The following is an 18,741-nucleotide window of genomic DNA, read 5'->3' on the forward strand; positions in this document are numbered from 1 at the left end:
TCAGTGTTCAAGAGGCATTTGGATAATGCACTTGGTAACATACTTTAATATTTGGGTGGCTCTGAAGAGGTCAGGCAGTTGGACCTGATGGTCTTTGCAGGTCCTTTCCCAACTGAACTATTCTAATCTAATTGACCTGCAGAAAAAGTATCTGTTATATACTGATGGTATCGTGGAGGTCTCCTGGGATTTTGCCACTGAATTTGGAGGTGTATGAAGAATTACAGGGAAAGCAAGGACCTGTTTATACAGTGCTTAGTTCAGGCTGACCCTCAGTTTAAGTAATACCTCAGTTCTGCTGTAGTCTGATACAAAATGCTGTTGACCAGACTCTACCAAAAAGATTTGTTTTTCTGGAGAATCTCCCCTCTGCCCCAAGGCTTATGGCAAATGAAACACTTTTTTAAAAATATTGTTTTAATAGAAATGATGTTTGTACATTGTAAAGGGATTTGTGATTTTTTTTTTTCCTTTAGTTGATAGGAAAGAGTCTGTAGTTGTGATTGCATGCCTTACTGTAGAGGGTTAGGAAAAAGAAAAGAGGAAGAGAAGGGCTAAAGCTGATACTTAGAAAAGGCAGGAGGGATGTTATTGCCTCCCTTGGCTGTTGGGGCAGAAAGGGAGGAAGTGAGATCTTCTGTGGCTAGGAGTTTGTTTTTTCTTTTGCTGTTAGCAAGCCTGCTGTCCATTAACGGCTCAGTGATCACATTGTTTTCCCCCCACCTCCATTTGCCAAGTTCCCAAGATCTGCAGAAAGGAAAAAGATCATGTTGTTTGCCTTGTGTGTGGGTCACGCTTTGCAGCCCGTGCAGCTTCAGCCCCACAGGACATGACGGCTGCTGCAGGCTTCAGCTGGCCAGTGCTCTCCACGACACTGCCACCCGCCCTTCACACAGCACTCCTCAGAGGGTGAGGGCTGCCCTGGATAAGGTCTTGCAGTCAGTCCGTGAGGTGTCTGCCCCAAAAGGTTTCCTCTTTCTTTTAGGGGATTAAACCTCTGACCTGGGCCTTTCCTGCCTGGGGTGGGACTTCCCCAGCTCCTCTCAGGGCCTTTCTTTGGAGGGCCAAAAGCCCATTGTCTGTCAGCCTCAGCAGCAACGTCCCTTAGTGCCTCTGTCTTTCCCTCCCTGCTTCAGGCAGCCCCTGCGACCAGCCTGCTGTTCCCCCCAGGCCCAGCCATTTTCTGCCACATCTCAGCAGCTAGCTCTTCCTTTTGCCATCCCCTCCATCTCACCAGTCACGCTGCCCTTTAGCCATTCTTCTAGCCATCCCCTTCGTGGCCTTCTAGCCATCCCCTTCACTGCTCCCAGGCATTAAATATGCTGCTCAGAAACAATAAACGCTGTCAGGCTGTATTTGTCTCCTTCCCTGCATGCGGTTGAGTGTAATATGCATTTTCCTGGCCACTGGCAAGGAAGGTCTAGCTAGTGCAGGAGACTCCACAAAGGTGCTATCCTGATACTGTGAGAACTGGGAATTGTGGCTTTGGATAGATTGTTTGCACCTGTCCATGTTAGCCTTCTGATGACAAACAGAAGGATATCTAAAACCATCACTCCTTTTCTTATAGTCTTTCTTTCTTTCTTTCTTTCTTTCTTTCTTTCTTTCTTTCTTTCTTTCTGTGTTGTCAGTGGCAGAACTCTGAAATTTCACATAGATAATTCAAAATACTTTGTTTATATATTTTTATTGATGGGCATTGCTTATCATTGCCAAACAAAGGATTTACTAAAATCCTTTCTCTCTCTCTTCCATTCTGCTTAGTTACACTTCTCTGAGTTAAAGCAGAGGCAAATCTCCTGGGGTGGATGCTTTAGTAGAGAAATTAGAATCTGATGAAATTGTGTTAAAACACAATGTATTTATTCAGTTTGGAATGCCCATACTGTTGTCTGTAGATTTATACCCTTCAGAGCAATAATCTAACATAAGATGTTGTCACTCCTACTGAAGTCCTGAAATAGTTACAAAAAATAACACAACTGAAGTGAAACTGAAAACCTAGAAGGTGGAAAATTATGCGAAGAAACTACAAAGAAAGGTCTTGCTGATATATTTACTGATGATGAAGTCTGAGTGATCATTCAGTTTAATCTGCCTCTAAAAGCATTAGCTGAATGTGTATTTCACCTTTCTGCAACAAGTATTGAATTTGATTTTTATTCCTTCTAGGGCTGTCAGAACGAGTGTATGGCTGGAGGATGTTCAGGTGAAGCAACAAAGCATGTGACTGAATCTTTCAAGGTATGTTGTTTGCTAAAAGATGAGCATCTGGAGCATTTCAGTAGGTGGTGTCAGACAGCATCCTTATCAGGCATACTTAGCTACTGACAAGCTACTGCTTGAATTTCATAGTTCTGTAAGTTGCATTTGATAAAAATATTTTCAGTATAGAAATTAAGAAAGTTATAAGAAGAGCTTTAATTTGTTACCATTTTAAGTACTAGCTAAAAGGTTAGGAGTCATTAAGAATAAATAATCTATTATAAGTGTTTTTTTAAACTTGTCTGCTTCAAAAGCAATATCAAAATTGATTTTTTTTTCCACATTAGGGTTTGATTTTTGTTTTTGTTTATTTTTGTTTGTTTGATTTTTGTTTTTCTCCAGACTAAGTCTATGTAACACTCTATGCTTTTATTAATTGTTAAAATTTGGCATTGTAAACAGTGTTTAAAAGTAGTTTTCACCATCTGGTCTCAAAATTACAGAGCTAAGAATCTCAGAAGGACTCTAAAGCACACCACAGCTCTGGCATATTATCAGCACTCAATGAGCAAACAGCATTCTTCATTATCATAGTACTGAGCAGCTGCCAGGAACTGACATGAAATTGAATCCCTCTTTTTTTTTTTTTTCTTTAATCTTGTGCTTAAAACTGAGCTCAGTTAAGATACCACTTTTCTCCTCTGCCTCCTTACTGAATGTAGTGCTAGTAATAAGAGCTCATTTTAAACAGAATATGGACACAGATGCCAACTTCTAATTTTCTGCTGAAAACATAGAGACTATCAAAATGTAGTCCTTTGAGTTCTACCTTCTGTTCTCATTCCATTTTATTTTCTGCCTCTCTTTTATACTTCTCTTGTATTTATGCCTTATGTCACATCTGTAATTTTTTCTTTCCCTCACTTTCTCTGCTTTGCAACCTTGAAAAAGCCTCATCTATCTTTTGCAGATGTTTTTTAAAAAATTACCCCAAAACTGTTGACCTCACTTGTGCTTTTTCAGCAGTTCCTTTCCTGTTATTGCTGACTATTGTCAGCAGTACAGGAGACGAAATTATAATGATACACTTTGTAACCATCACGTTCTTCCTGAATTTCTCAGGCAGTGTCACAGTTGTGCAGTCTTCTGAATTATGCTTAAGTAGTTATTTCCCTTTTAGCTTCCAAGCTTTAACTATATATAGAAAATAAATGCTGCAGAAAATGTGTTGGCCTCCTTGATAAGATTTATTCTGATGCTGGTCCCTTTGAAAATGGCTAAAAATTCTTAAGAGCCTATGACTGCAGGATTTTACCATGTAACAACATGTAATTGATATTTTTTTCCCCAAATCTCAACCCCCTCCAGTTCTTCTCTTCCTTATTTCTTTGCTTTGTGTCCTTCTGGTAATTCTGCCCCAAATGATGTTTTAGGATGAATTTTCAGCCTGAAGATCTGTTTGGGAAAATGTTGATATATCCAGGCATGCATCCAGATTTGGAGCTTCAAGATTTCACATGTATGGAGTGCAGAGTTTTGTGGAAACACCTTTAAGATATAGACAAGATAGATTTCAGTGGATTCAATCAGTAGAGTGTGCTAGTGTATTTAAAAACAAAAGTTGCTTTAAAGAAAAGAGAATCCTGTATAACTATACTTGTTGGCATAGTCCAGAAGGAGAGACAGAGTGGCAGCAATCTCTGGTAGTGTTTGGGTCATGGGTGAAGTAGGCATAAATTAAAGCAGACTTGAGACAGATTTAAATTATACTGTCAGTCAAATGGGTCCCTTACCAAAGCTCCAAATATTGAGTGGCACAAAACTGGATTTAATCCAGTTTCCTTTTTATCTGTACTTGCATATCAGCCAGCATGGCAAATCATTTTAGTGGAGAGTCTGAGTGAGGGGAAAGATATACTAGCAGGTGGGACAGATGGTCATAGAGGGAATAATGCTAGAAAAACAGCTGGCCTAAGCTGAAGTCTAATTTGTAAGTCCATTCCTGCCTTATGGCTTTGTTTCTGAAGATCAGCTGCTGTCACCAGGAAAGAGGTACAGTTCTTCAGAAAATATTTTACCATGGGGCATGCATGTGTATATGGAAGTTATGATGGGGATATTGCAACTGATTACAATGTTGTGTATAATTACTTGCAGTCTCTTTAGCTTCATTATCAAATTATAAAGAAAAAGGCTTATAAACAAAGGAAAAATAGCACTAGGCAATGACAAATAAAATAGCCTGGGTTCATTCTAAGGAACTTCACAGACAGTTCTGGGAAAAAGTTAGATGCTACTTTAGAATCTATAGATAATGATATTTCAGAGTTGGCCCATGGAGCTGCCTGTGCTAAAAAAAAGCTGCAATTTTGTGCCAGTAATTTAAGTAGTTCAATATTGTGGGAATGGAAATACAGATAACAGGGCATGGTTTTGCTTTATGCTTATATAAAACATATTATTTAAAGTGGATGATGCCAATATTTGAATCCAAGATTACCCCTCTGAAGACAGTTTTTCATTTTAGAATGTAGTGCTGTGCTTTTTAGGTGTGGGTAGGCTTTGAATTTCCCTGAAATTTCTGTCTGGCTTCAAAAGATGGACATGAAGTGTTCCCATATACTGGGAAGAAAGGAAGGAGTATAACATAGGGGATCTAGAGAGCTGTGAACCCCACTGCTAGCTGCTTACTGTTTTCAGTTCTCATGGAGTTCTCTCTAGTCACCAGGTCAGAATTGGCAATTTGTTCATGTTAACTGCAACTGAAATACCACAATTTTACTCCCTTTCCATGTTAAAAATCTCATCCTGATTGCTATGTGATTTATAAAGTACTTAATCTATTGCATTTAGAGTTATCACACAACCAGTGGAACAGATAAATATTATTTCCTTTGACATTTCTTATGCTACAGCTTCCTGTATTGTAGAAAAGGTCAAATACCCAGAACTAAATGTATGCAGCTCCTTCTACTAGAGTGAAATGTGTATCTTCTCTTCAACTATTGTTTGTACATATATATATAAATATATATCACAGACTGGTTAAGGTTGGCAGGGGCCTATGGAGGCCAAGTGGTCTAACTCCTGCTCAAGGTGGGCCACCCAGAGCAGGTTACCCAGGACCATGTCCAGGTCGATTCTGAAGATCTCCAAGAGGGAGACTCCACAGCCTCTCTGGGCAGCCTATGCCTATGCTCTGGCCCATGCCTAGCACAAAAGTGCTGCCTGATGTTTAGATGGAATCTCCTGTGCTCCAATTTGTGACCATAGCCTCTTGTCCTAGCACTGGGCACCACTGAGAAGAGCCTGGCTCTGTCTTCTTTGCACCCTCCCATCAGATATTTATATACATTGATAAAATCCTCCCTGAGCCTCCTCTTCTCCAGGGTGAACAGTCTCAGCTCTCTCAGCATCTCCTCATAGGAGAGGTGCTCCAGTCCCTTGGTCATTTATTTATCTATATACATACATGTACATACATATATGCATGTAAGTACACATAGTTATGTGAAAGTATATATATAAAATGGCTGTGGTTTGTGACTATATCCAAAAAAATTGTAGTTTTTGTGCATTGTGAGCACTGGATTTCTAGGAGAGGCATACAAACCCACTAACTGAATGTTCAGTCATCCTCTCTAACACCAAATGTATTACAGAATGTTGCACCAAGAAGTGCACATATCTGTTTTTGCTATTATATATGTCTTTTTGCATTCAGTACTACCATGAAACAGCACAAGCTATGTCTAAGGCACTTTATGATTCGAGGTTAGGGAACCTCTTTAATGAATTCATTCTTCTCATTGTGCTGTCACAAGACAGTGAATGTTGTTTGGGTAACGTAATGGTGTGCTTCCATACTCATTGTAATTTGCTTTCTCTTAATGTGTTTATTAGCTCTGACTTTGAAATCATAATACTTGGTCTTAGGAAACTAAAGGCATCTGTGATTGCCTTTTATTTCCCTCATGTTATCGATCTGTATGAAGAAAGATGATTTTATTTTTTATGCAACTTTGTCATGGAATTTATTTTCTTATTGAGAGTGACACATGGAATACTTTAAGGAGGTATTATCTGTTATGTTTCTCTGTGCTTCTGATTATCTGAAGCCATGTAGAATTAGTTGGGCATCTTCTTGGTGCAAAATATAGTTCTTTTATATTTTAATTTTTAAAGGCGTATCCACTGTGCCAAAATGGTGCAGACCTTCTAGGGGATACTGGCTAGGGTGTTATACTAAAGCAGAATAAAGTAGCTGTAGTTCATGAGTGGATCTAGATTGATATGCTAATAAGAAGATTTATGGTAGTGGAATGGAGTTTCTGTGTCTGGACAACTTCTCACGTTACTCCAAACAACTCTTGGTGCTCCCGTGCTGTCTTCTACAGACAGAGCCAGCCATTCCGGGCTCCAAGCCAGTGGGATGTGAGCCCATGGCAGGCTGAAAGCTCAGCTGGTGCTGAGTGCCGTCTGATGCGCCCTGTTGAGATCTTGGACTTACAAGGTGGAATGCAATGCTATGCTACTATGCTTGCATGGCCTCCATTTAGACACTAGCTGATATCGAACTGTGCAAGACAGTGGATAGAGGGTATTTTCTGTAACAAGGTATGTTTTAGTATTTGTTTCTTGCATCGTTGTAATGGTTTAGAGCCCAAGCTGTGAACTATCTATCAATGTGTTAAGTATTGTAAGACTTAAAACATGAAGATTACTTCCTTGCTGTTGGTATAGTCTACAAATAAATAACCAAAATCTCTGACAGTTTTTCCAGAGGCCTAAATCTTTAGTCTATTTCACCTTTAAATAAAGTATGAGGAAACTGAAAATGCAATTCCAGAGCAGGCATTTGTGCTTCAAACTGAGAAACTGACAATTCAAGTTTTACAGTTATTGATTTATTCTTACAGGTCTCTTCACACAGATGTAGCTGTTCTTGTAATAGGACCTTTAGCTGCATGTTTTAAAACATATAGCCTTTGCATCATATGTCTATGACCTTGGCTGGCTCTCTGCAAAACATTATGCTCATTCTGTTTCCCTGCCTTGTTTCACGTTCTTGACAGACAATGTAATAGCATTAAAGATGAAAATAAAGTCTGTATCTTAGCCTGGAAAATTATTAAAATTGTAAATAAAGTAGTATTGCAGGAGTAATCTATGCAGCTAAAATGTAGGCTACATTATGCAGCATTTCTTGTTATGTAGTATATGTTAGAAAGTGTTGGAAAAAAAAAAACAAACAAGCAAATATTTTTTTCTTGTGGAGGAAGATACCTCTGTTTTCAAAACAGTCTGTTTAATGGAAAACTTCACTAATGAGAGATTGTATATTTGCTTTAATGAAACTTCACTAGTTGTCATGATTCACTAGCATGATTATACTAATGTAACTCAAGCCTGCCTATAATTCCTACCAAATACAGTAGGATGTAGTATTCCTTATTCAGGGAATAGAGAGAATGACCCATCCATTTTGACATATTAGGCAGTTACACTTTATTTTAGAAAAATACTGTCTTTGTGAAAATGTTGCTGACACATAAAAACAAACAATTCTCCAAGGGCACTGTTTTTAAAGAGAAGTGTTTTTCTGCCAAATTTTCTTACATCCCCTCCAATGCAATGATTAAAAACATAAAACCAGATAATTCTTTATTTTTTATGAAACATCTTTTTAAATTTTGAACTAATTGACTCTCACACTGACATAATACTGGAACGTGGTCAGAGTTTCACTTCTTGAAGAGGTTAGGAAGAATATAGCACTTTTATTTTATACGAACAGAGGGTAGAGTTTCTGACATGACCAGAGCATGTGCATCAAGGGAACTCTGAAATGTTTTTTGGCATGAGGACATACATGCACTTGTAGTTAGTTACCAGTTTATGTATAAGGCTAACTGCTTTATGTATAAAGCAGTTTTACATGGTTTATATATTTTCATACCCTTTCCTCTCTACCTTGTTCTCAATTTGTCATTTTCTACTGACATCAATAAATTGTTTACCTGCTAAAGCATATGGGAACTCAATAAAGTTTTTTATCATATTGCAGCTGTTGATTCTTCTGTCTTTCTTTTTATGAAAATGCCCTGCTTTTCCATTTTAAATTCTATTTTTATATATAAATTCTATATAATTTTCTGTTATACCCCATTTTAAATGTAGATTGAGCAGATAAATCATAAAAGAAGTTCATGCTCTTTAAGTTGTATGGGGAAATATTGTCTGCAGAAACTTTCCGATATCTTGATGCAGTAATGGGCAGTCATTCTCCAAAATGAGTATAGAGGAATATTGGTTTTATGTAAACTGTCTTGAAGCAGTAAAATATGACCAAGTGGGGAGTTGTGAGTGGATACATATGTGTGTAACATCATCCAAATGGCGTAAGTTTTGTGTCTTTGAACCATAGGTCATCCAGCCCAGTGGGACTGTCATCAGCATTAGATCAGGTCAGCTGTGGCTTCATCTACTGAGTGCATCTACACATTTTTCATGTTTCCATTTTTTTTCCAAAACAAACTGGGGAGTAATAATATTATTAGACTGCAGTTACTTCACATCACTTGATTATGATTCCTAGTAGAGGATATATATGCTGCGGAACTACTTCCAGTGATTTACAATCAAATATATACCCTCACCTTCACCTACCAAGAAGGAAACCAGCTACAGCACAGAGAAGATTGAGGGCCAAGTGGTTTCTGTGGCACTGTGCACCGACACAGGCATTACGTCGTATGAGTATTACTAATAATAGCTTGACAACACTGACTGCATTTCGTATCTGCTGCTTTCATTCCAGTTATTTAGAAAGTATGCATCTAGGTCAGAGTAATGATCAACATACGGTGCATTTGCAGTTGTGTCCTGTTTTGATGCGGGTGAGAAAAAGCCCAGTGTGTGTTACTGAATGTTTCAGTGGTTGCTGTTCTCTAGGACAAAATGGCTTTCTCTAAGTGTGTGCACAGGTGGAAGATCCACTAATGCAGCTCAATTTTGCTGATGACTCAATTTGGCAGATCAGCATTTCTAAATCAAGTCTGCTAACATGCAGTAGTAGCAGCAAGTAGAGTAGTGTCACTGCTTCAGGACTGGAGGAGCCAAGAATTGCTGCTGAGCACAAGTTCTTAGTGCTGTGGAAATAAGTCACTGTGATTCCGCTGTGGTACTTTACGCAATATTTTCCCAGCAGTCTGCGAGTAGGTTTCTCGTGTCATGGGGGCCCCACCTCTACAGGAGTGCTTGACATCAGTGGCAGCTCTATACTGCTAAAACTTCTGTGTTAGCTTGGTGGCAAGAAGTAGTTCTGTTTCTCTTCAGATGAGTAATGTCCCTCTAATAGCTGCAGGCTAAAGCAAATAGGTTTTCTAAGCTGTAATAGAGAAACTGATTGTCCAATTATCTGAAGTTGTAGGATTTGCAAATAAAGCTAATTGTCTTCAACAAATAGCAGGAGCTTTTAGCCAAGATAAAAGAAAGATATTACAGAGCCAGGGGACAGTTTTGCTAAGTTAATTTATAGCGCAAAGAAAGTGATGCTTTATCTTCTTTTTAACTAGGTGGTGAAGATATAGTTGGTGTCTGTTAAAGCACAGAGGTTGGACAAACCATATGGATTTATCTTTTTCTGGACTTATTTTTCATAAAGTGAAGCGTTATTTTTAAAATGCGAGGCTTTAGCACCAGCAAGTTTTTTTGTTTGTTTGTTTGTTTTGTTCGATTGTTTGTTTGTTTTTGTTTTTGTTCTCCCCCCTGCCCCCCCCCCTCCGACCCTGGCCCTTTCTGCTTGCTTCTGAAATCATCTCTATATCTTAATTCTCATGAGCTAACAGCCTAGAGGGCTGAAAGATTTTTATCCTAATCTTACGCATAGTACCTATGTCTAGGAAAGTACTGAATAGAATGAATTGGAATAGTATGACAGTTTCTGTGGCAGATCAAGCCATGAAATTTATGGCAATTTGTAAACCTTATCTTCTGTCTACCAGTGTAAGAGATGGAATTAGGGAAAAAGACAGGTGCGATTAACCAAAGGTTTGAAGTAAGTCTTTAAATCTCTGTAAGAGACTGTACCATGAAAGCATTTTATATTCCCCAAAAGAGAAGTTTTTCATGTTTTTTTGTTTGGTTGGTTTGGTTTTGAAATTCCATGTGAAATGATCCTTGTTGTTCCCTTCCAACTTGGGTTATTCTGTGATTCTATGATAAATTCTGAATGCCTTCATTCTGTGAATCCACTCCCCTGCATGTCTGCAAGCTCATTAAAATCAGGGTAAGAAGATTTAATCGCAACTGCCCAGGACTTGGGCATGTGAGATTACGGTTCTATTCTCGGCTATCCCACGTTAACACATTTGCATGTTTCTGACTGGCCAGGCTGCTTAGGTGAAGCATTTCAAACTTGTTTGTCTGAAATTTAGGTTTGCAATTCATTTCTTCCTTCATTAAGGCAGATAACCTTTTTTTTTTTTTCTTTTAAAAAAAAGTAAAAAAGTGAACATTTCACTTTAATTGTGTGAAATAGAAATGACAGTATTTCTGGAACCCAGAGACAACAACATCTCTAATCTTTGCACACCAAATTTATGTTTTCCTACATCATTATTCAAACATCTAACACTGTGTCTCTGTACAAAAATGTGGTATTGGTAAAATGTCACAGATCTCGCTATTGCAGTTATGTGTCACAGGCCAGTGTGAGCACTCAGCTTGTGTTAGACTCAAACCTTCTTCTAGGCAAACTTTCTAAAAATGGAACATTGTGTTTATGCTACAATGCGGAAATATAGTGGCTGTAAGCACAGAGAAGCACCACAATGTTAACCAAGTTGACAGAGTTTTGAGAAGGAGCAGTATGTACTTACAGTGAATAACATGAGTAGTGTTACTAGTTAATGTGTTCTTTTAGTGAAGAAGGGCCCTAGCCTTATATTTAAGGAAATGTTTGAGTGAGTCTGAGAGGGCTGCCTGTGCAAAGAATTGGGCTATTATAGACCTTCAGTCTGTGATCTCCCTTATTGTCCTATATGCTTATTTCTAAGCAAAAGCAGCTACACTGCATACGTGAAGTGCCAAAAAGGATTTTTATATAACTAACCTGGCCAGCCATAGCAGCGAGCTGCAGCAATGTGTTTTTCAGTCCAGTGCAATGACTGCATTAAAGCTTGCTCATGCTTCCTCCCTATTGACATTTTCTGATTGCCCTAGGTAAGTGGAATAGCTGTTGGCAAAAAGTAGTGGTTAATATGACCAAAATGTAATGTATCAATATCCAGTTTCTGCTTCTCTGTTTAACAGTCTTATCAATATCCTGATAGTTTATATTTTAGGTGGTAGTTATATTTCAAAATGTTCTCTATAATTTGTTGATAAATAAGATACTAGATGACTGAATTTTTAGTAGATGTGAAAATATCAGCGGAGAGCCAGACTAATGAGAAAGGGACCTAAAATATTACTACTACTACTAATAAAGGATTAGTAGTCCATTTAAGTTTCCCGAAGCAGCAGAAATGGGTGAGGCTGTAAAGATGTGGGTAGTTTTGCCTCCGTTATGATCCAAACTTCTATAAAGCTGGAGGAAGCGGTCTTGATTAACTTTAATGATGTTTGGACCAGATCAAAGGGAGTTGGTGCAGGGCAACATTTGAGCAAATGCAGAAGAACTTAAAATTTAGTTGCTGCCATTTAAGTCAACGATACTATGCATTATCCATGTGCTCCAGTTCTTTGTAGGGCAGGGCTAGTTTCTTCAGTGCTTTCCCTACAAGCTACCCAGACTAGCTTTCCACCACCTTTATTTCCCTTCCTGTTTTGGAAGCTTGAGATAGCAGTTTGAGTTGGTCTGCTGCCATGCGTTCCCTTTTCACCCTCTAGGCAAGAAGTTTATGTCAATTCCAACCCCATATATGTTGCCTTGTTAGGATTCAACATCAGGTTTTTATGTTACTTGCCTACTGTGCCAAATCAAACATTGCTGCATCAGACAGAGCGTTCGTCAGGTGACGGGAAAGGTTAAAGAAGTCAACAATGTGCTGTTCCCTCCTCTCTTTCTTCCCATGGCTTGGGGATGTAGTAGAAACTCATTCTTTGGTTTGACAAATATTTGATAAATATCTGTTGTGAATAGATTAGATACGTGCTTTGCAGAGAACAACATCTGGACAAAGCTAGACAAAATCCTTCCAGACATATTTTCTGTTGCTTCCATGATTAATTCACAAATGATTCAGGGTCTTGAATCTCTTTTGCTTTGTCACTTACTCTGTTTTTTATTACCCAATGTACTGTCAACCTGATGCAATATTTCCAGGCCCCACTCCAATTACATGTGCTAACAAATATTCCCAGATGAAGTCTCAGGGAACCTTTATGTTGAAAAATTTCTGGATATTCTTCCTGAGGTTGCAGAATATATTTTATTTTGTTTCTTTCTCTCTCTCTCTTTTTCTTTTTTTCTTCTCTCTCTTTTTTTTTTTTTTTTTTTTTTTTTTTTAATAGAAGGAAGATTTGAATTTTCTTCCTGTTGTAATCTTATTATATCTTGACACACTTTCCACTTTCAAGCCTCAGGCTCCACTGTAAATTTAAAATAGTAGTGACAGTAAAGGAAATGTAGGATAGGTTACGTTATTTTTATACCTACAAGCTAGTAACAGATTTCTAAGATTTTTTTAAACTTTCTTATTCTGTTTTATATTTTTTGTTCTGTTTATTATTTTCTTATTCTGATATAATTCTTCTTGATCTTATTGTTTCTACTGTAGACTTTCACAGCCATGCTGGGCTTAGCCCTATACAGAAAGTGATGGTCTCTGCCCCAGAAAACAAGCAAGCTTTTCTAAAGATGAGGATGAGAAAGAAACAAAAGCATGGAATAGTGGTTTGTCCATGGTTAATAGGAAGTAAATCTCTCACTTTTTGTTCAAATAGACCATGCTGCAGTGGTGTCTGCTAGTGATTAGTAGATAGAGGTGAGAGGTAGTAAGTCAGACAAATAAGACAAATATAAGACATGCTAGAAGAATTTGCAACTGATTGCATCCACTAGAGCAGTGTTCAGTATTTCTGTTTCTAAGACAGGATTTAGGAATAGGCAAAGTAAATGATGGTTTATTTTGTCCTAAGAGGAGAAAAGGACCAGTTGCCTTAAGTTGACGCAACACACAGCCTCTATAACTTTTCCCATCTCCTGGCTGCATAGCCCAGCACTGCTGCTGTCTGGTCTGATGCCACTGATGGAGGAGCTGGCATGCCATCCCTGATTTCTCAGGCTTGGCAATAATTTGGCACAAGCCATTTCTGTTTGTGCAGTAGTAGCTGTTAAGTGTGATTTATGATGTCAGCCTACAGAAAGCAGGACCATGTGATGAAGGCTTTTCCTGGACCGGGTTGCAATTCCCTGTGGGCTGCTCGTAGTACCTGTTCTACAGAAGCAATTATGTGCAGCACACAGTAGCCTGAACCCTCCCACAGGAGGCTGCTGGGCTGGAATATCTCAGAAAGAGCTGAGAACATTGCTTAGGTAAGCAGAAATAAATAAAACGTGGGCAATCCTCTGCCACTTGCAACCTAACATATGGGAAGAGAAGGAGCTTAATGCAGTACAGATCATTTGTTCATTGGCTGCAAGGCCAAAAAGAGTTTGTCCAGGAGAAGGGAGGGTTTCGGCTTCCAGAGGACGGAGGAGCTTTTCACTCACCTGGTTAGTATCCCCATCCTAGCTTCTCCACTGCTTCTCCTTGGCAGTGCAAGTGTCCTCTCCTCAGTCCGTCTTACAGAAGGAGCCTGATGTTGAAGTGGCCAGGCAGAAGGTGTTGAGGGGAGGAAGCAGCTGTTCCAGCAGAAAGAATGGATTCCTGAAGAAGAGACGTGTGTCTTAGGGAGGGCCCAAAGGCAGTGATGATGTAGCCACAGTCAGAAAGACAGGAGAATGACATCCTCATCCCTGATGCCCTCCTCAAAACCATTCTGTTTTGTTCCAGCCTCATTCTGCCCAACTCCCCCAGCTACACTTTGTTAACTTTTTCCTCTATAACAATGCCTCATGCTCTTTGTAATCTGTTTTCTCCTCAAAATCTACTCCATAACAGCAACCTCAGTTCACTGTTCTCAAGTGCAAGGGCAAAACAAGTTATTCAATTTTATCTATGCTTCCGTGTCTGTTATGGCATCAAAAGGCGTCATCTTTCCTAGGATATGCTTAAAAACTCAGTGTAAGTCATAAAAAGTAATAATTGCAGTTGCTTTGTGATCTTGAATGAATCACCCTGACTAGAAGTCAGAGAGGTTACTTATTTCATAATAGATTACAGCCAGTTTCACTGAAAGTATGTTAATGTTTTGAGGGTGTCTGCTGTAATTTGTTGTTACAGCTAGGTAACTTGTAAGCTGTTGTACAGCTGAGGCTGCCAGTTCTGTTTGTATTCACGTAAATGATAGAAATGCTTGGCCCAGTACAGAGTTTGGAAAAGCTAGGGTTAGACCTCTTACAGTTCTTCAACTCTATTATGGTCTAGTAGTTTCAGTGCAGTGAAAATCACTGCAGCCAAGGGTCATTTGGGAAGCCACAGCCAAGGATCATTTAGGAAGGAACTGGCAAAATTTGATGGAAAGAATAGGACAAAATAAACACTATCTGCACCTACCCCAGGCAGCTCTCTAGGATAAGAAAGGTAGGAGTGTAGTAATGGTAGTAAAAACTCTAGACTACTGTCCAGAGGCTACTGTCAACTCCAAATCCACTTATGGCTATTCCATAGGCTGAATGGAATAAACATTAAAGTGACATCTTGGCTATGGGCACCAGGATGTCTTGCTGTGGCTTGGATTAAAATTGACACTGATCAGCATGTCATATTTAATTTGACTTAGCTTATAATTTACAAGATCTATTTTGATCAAATGATGAATTTTAGTTTCAGGTCACAGTGCATCTTCACTGGGCTGGGCAGAGCTTCACTCTGGGTGAAGTCATGTTGGAATCAGCAGGCATTTCCCAAATAAGGGGCTATTCGAAAACATGCACCCGGTGGCTGTTTGCAGTGCAGCGTTATTATATAAGCCTTTAAAAGCAGCAGTATCCAGCTGGCTTTCCCACCACCCCTTTCTGCCTGGTGCAGGCACTCCTATTTCTTACAAAGTTGTCCAGAGCTGGACCTAGGCACACACCTTGTAGGTACTATCCTGCTGTGACATCGAGACTTTACAGGGCTGAAACTCAGCTGTGTGTCTCATCTATTTCTTCATCTCCATTTTCCTTTTTGTCCCAGCATTTACTGGTTTTGCTTCCAGTTTAATGGCATTATTAGGTGGCAGTGTCAGAAAGTGCTTAAGAGTACACTGATAAACAAAACAAGCAAAACACAAATGTAATTAAAAAATGCCCTGTGTATAAGCAGTACAAACAGCGGGGTTCTGGGTGGATCTTAATGACAAACTTTAATGCTGCTTACAGGGCTGGGGCAATGTTGACAAAGCAAAGAAAGAAATGGTGATTTATAAAGGTCATAGGTGATGCCATGGCAGTACCATGATAATTTTTTTTAACAATGTAAAAGTAACAGGCATTGATACTTAATCAGTACTGTTGTATTAGTCAACTGCCCTTTCTCTGCTCTCTTTGTGCAGGTTCTTTTGTGTGTCCATTTTCCCTCCCACTGGTGCTGCTTGAACAACAAAAAATGCTGGGGCAGGACTTTGGGGCAAGCTAAGTGAAAGGGGTCTGTTGGCCAGGTGAGGTGTTATGTAGGAGCCTTATCGCTCAGGGACCTAAAAGAGGTTGAGAGTCCTGGAAATACTCTGTACCACAGATGACACAGCGAGAAGGAGTATGCCAGGGTGGGCTCTCCAACCAGCACCACCCTCAATTCCTTTATTTAAAAAATAAAAAATAAAATTAAAAATGCATTGCAGCACTTGATGGTGTCTTGACATAAAAAGCATTAGGGTTTTGCTTAGTAAAAACAGAGAAAGAGAGAAATACAATAGAATGAATAAAGGGGGAAGATCCTTAAAAAAAAAAAAAATAGTGAATAGTAATGGCCAAAAAATAAAATAAAATTTAAATCTCTCTTGAGAGTTTAACAGAATTTGTCAGCATTATGAGGACCAGGAAGAGTACCTTCTTGCCTGTTCGATGATTGCTGCCCTATTACTCTGCACTTAAGCTTATTTTTGAGCCCCTTTGAAGGATGTTCCTACCACTGTTTGAAGGGCAAGTCAGGTGTCCTACCTGATGTTGGGTCTGGTGTTTGCAAAATGCCTGAAGGAAAGGTGAAAAATAGGATTTCCTGTTGCTGAAAGAGGTGAGAAACAGCAGGTAGGCTCCTTGTCCACAGTGCGCAGCTCCAGGAAGCTCTGTGATCTGGAAGCACTTGCTTCCTTTCAGTACAAGTATCATAGCTACCTCTCTAGGCTTTCTGCCTTCATGTGACTCAATCCGAAATCTCGTCTAGTGATTTCTGTTTGTGACTGCAGAAGGTCCCCAGTCCTTGGGGCTGAGAGCCAAGCAGCCTGGACTATTGCTTTGAGCCATAGGTGCTGCTGTTGGACTGCCTGTCACACAGCAATACCTGTTTTACTGAGCTTGCAGGAGCAAATTCTTTGTCCAGCTCTTGTCTCTAATGAGGCAGAACAGGAGTGACTCTGGCTCTGGGCTTCTCTTTGTACTAGCTGTCGGGACACAGCAGTATGTTCATATTTGAGTGACATAATTTTATTAAATTATCACTCATAGAGACTCTTTCCAAGGATCTTTTGAACCTCATGTCTCCGAATCTGGAGGAATATCTTTTACAGCAAGATGACATATTTGGTTAAATAAATCCAAACGCTCCCGTAGGATCATTTCTTTGCTTATGGCTGCAGCTTGCTACACCCTCTATACATGCTTGTGGGCCCATCAGAAGGACCACATTAAAATCCTTCATCATCCTTAAAGTAAAGGCTATTTGTTAATACAGTTAAGCTTACCAAATTGTATTATAGAGCTGTGTTACAACTACTTGTGCTGCTAAAACTGAGGAAGGGGCAATATGTGGCATACAGGCAGAAATCAGCACATTGGTGGGATTTATAGGGGGACAAGACTGAATATGGGGACATATTCTTGTCCCCAGGCCCATTCAGTGTCACGATAATTACCTTAACAAAAGTGACCCAAAATAAGACTGGAACTTTGAGTTCAGGGAGTGCTGTTAACACTACTGGCAGTAGGAATTCTTTAGAGACCATGATTCAAGCATTTCTGCCCTGAGATAAAGGCAAGGATGTAATTGTGTGCTCTTAAGTTAATTTCACATCTAAGCCATTAGGGAAAACAACAACAAAAAATACCGATAAGAAACAGACCACTGTTATTAAAGACATCTTGAAAATCAGGTTGTTGACAGAGATGGTGCCTGTGTGTTGTTTCAAAAGCTTGGGACTAGTTGTTTCTCATTTTGTAAAATATATGCAGGGTCTGAAAAGCACAAGTTAGTGGTATCTCCTTTTTAGTGACACCATCCTTTTAGTAGTACCCTCCTTTTTAGTGTCCAGACAAGTAATTTGAAAAGAATCTGAAGTACTGCAGTCTAGTCTGTTCTATATGCACCCAGCATAGAGGAGTAAGGTTTCACTTTGGGTTCTGTAGTAAGGGTTGATGCTTTCTGAGTCATGTTAGGAAAGAAAACGGAGCTTCAAATGGGATTTTTGAGTTCTTCCTTCACTCTCTGACCAGCACAGCTTAAATGCTCAGAAACTGTAGAAAGAGAATGAGAGAAGTGGATCAAGACTTATAGCTTTCTCCTGTTGTTTTGCCCCTATCTATCTATAAAGGGAAGTGACATGCCAGAGATCCTGCTTTCCTCCTTCCTCTGCTGTTCTTTATGATTAACACTATTTAAGCTACTATGAAAAACACTCACTCTCTCCTAACCAAAACCAATACAAAAAACTATGTTGCGTTTCTGCAGCTAGTCATGGCTCATAAGGGAAAGTCTCTACTCTACTGTTAATCATGCAGGGAAACATTTAGCCTTCTTTGTGCTAATAGGATCTTTCTAGGAAAACACAAATGTGAATGAACAAGCTGGTGCTACCCAAGTAACCTGCTGACTTAGGTCCATCACTCTGGTTTTATGCGTTAAAGGCAAACCAGTGCAACATACTTAGTTGTGAGGTTCTGATGATCAGCTTAAGTTCTGAGATACAGAATCTGGCAGTTTCTGGAACTTATATAGATGTGTTAATCTAATTGTCCAAGAAATTTTCATCTGATAATTTTCTATTTGTGTGTTTGTGTTTTTTTTTTTTTCCACCTTGTATTGCTTTCTTCACTTAAAAGTGCTTCAAAATATGTGAACAACTGATCTAAGCAGCACCGTGGGTATGGGTGCGTACATATGAATGCTCTGGCAACTACTTAGAGGTAGTCACAATTAGCAATTCTGTCCATAATTACCCCTGCAGATAAAATACTGTATTTTTCCATGTTCACTGGTGGAGGAGTATTTTTCAATCAGTCTGGTTTAATTA

The 18,741-nt window shown here is 39.2% G+C and overlaps 1 protein-coding gene across 1 annotated transcript in view; it reads left to right on the forward strand.

The window, feature by feature from the left end:
* The window catches only part of BCAT1 (branched chain amino acid transaminase 1), a 68,447-nt gene that overhangs the window by 17,273 nt on the left and 32,433 nt on the right, over positions 1-18,741 (forward strand). The window contains exon 2 of the mRNA XM_082762319.1: positions 2,173-2,244. Within this exon, the coding sequence (XP_082618445.1) occupies positions 2,173-2,244 (72 nt within the window). The remainder of the gene's footprint in view (positions 1-2,172; positions 2,245-18,741) is intronic.

This window comes from Aythya marila, assembly GCF_965140915.1.
Source record: "Aythya marila genome assembly, chromosome: 1".
Classification (NCBI taxonomy): domain Eukaryota; kingdom Metazoa; phylum Chordata; class Aves; order Anseriformes; family Anatidae; genus Aythya; species Aythya marila.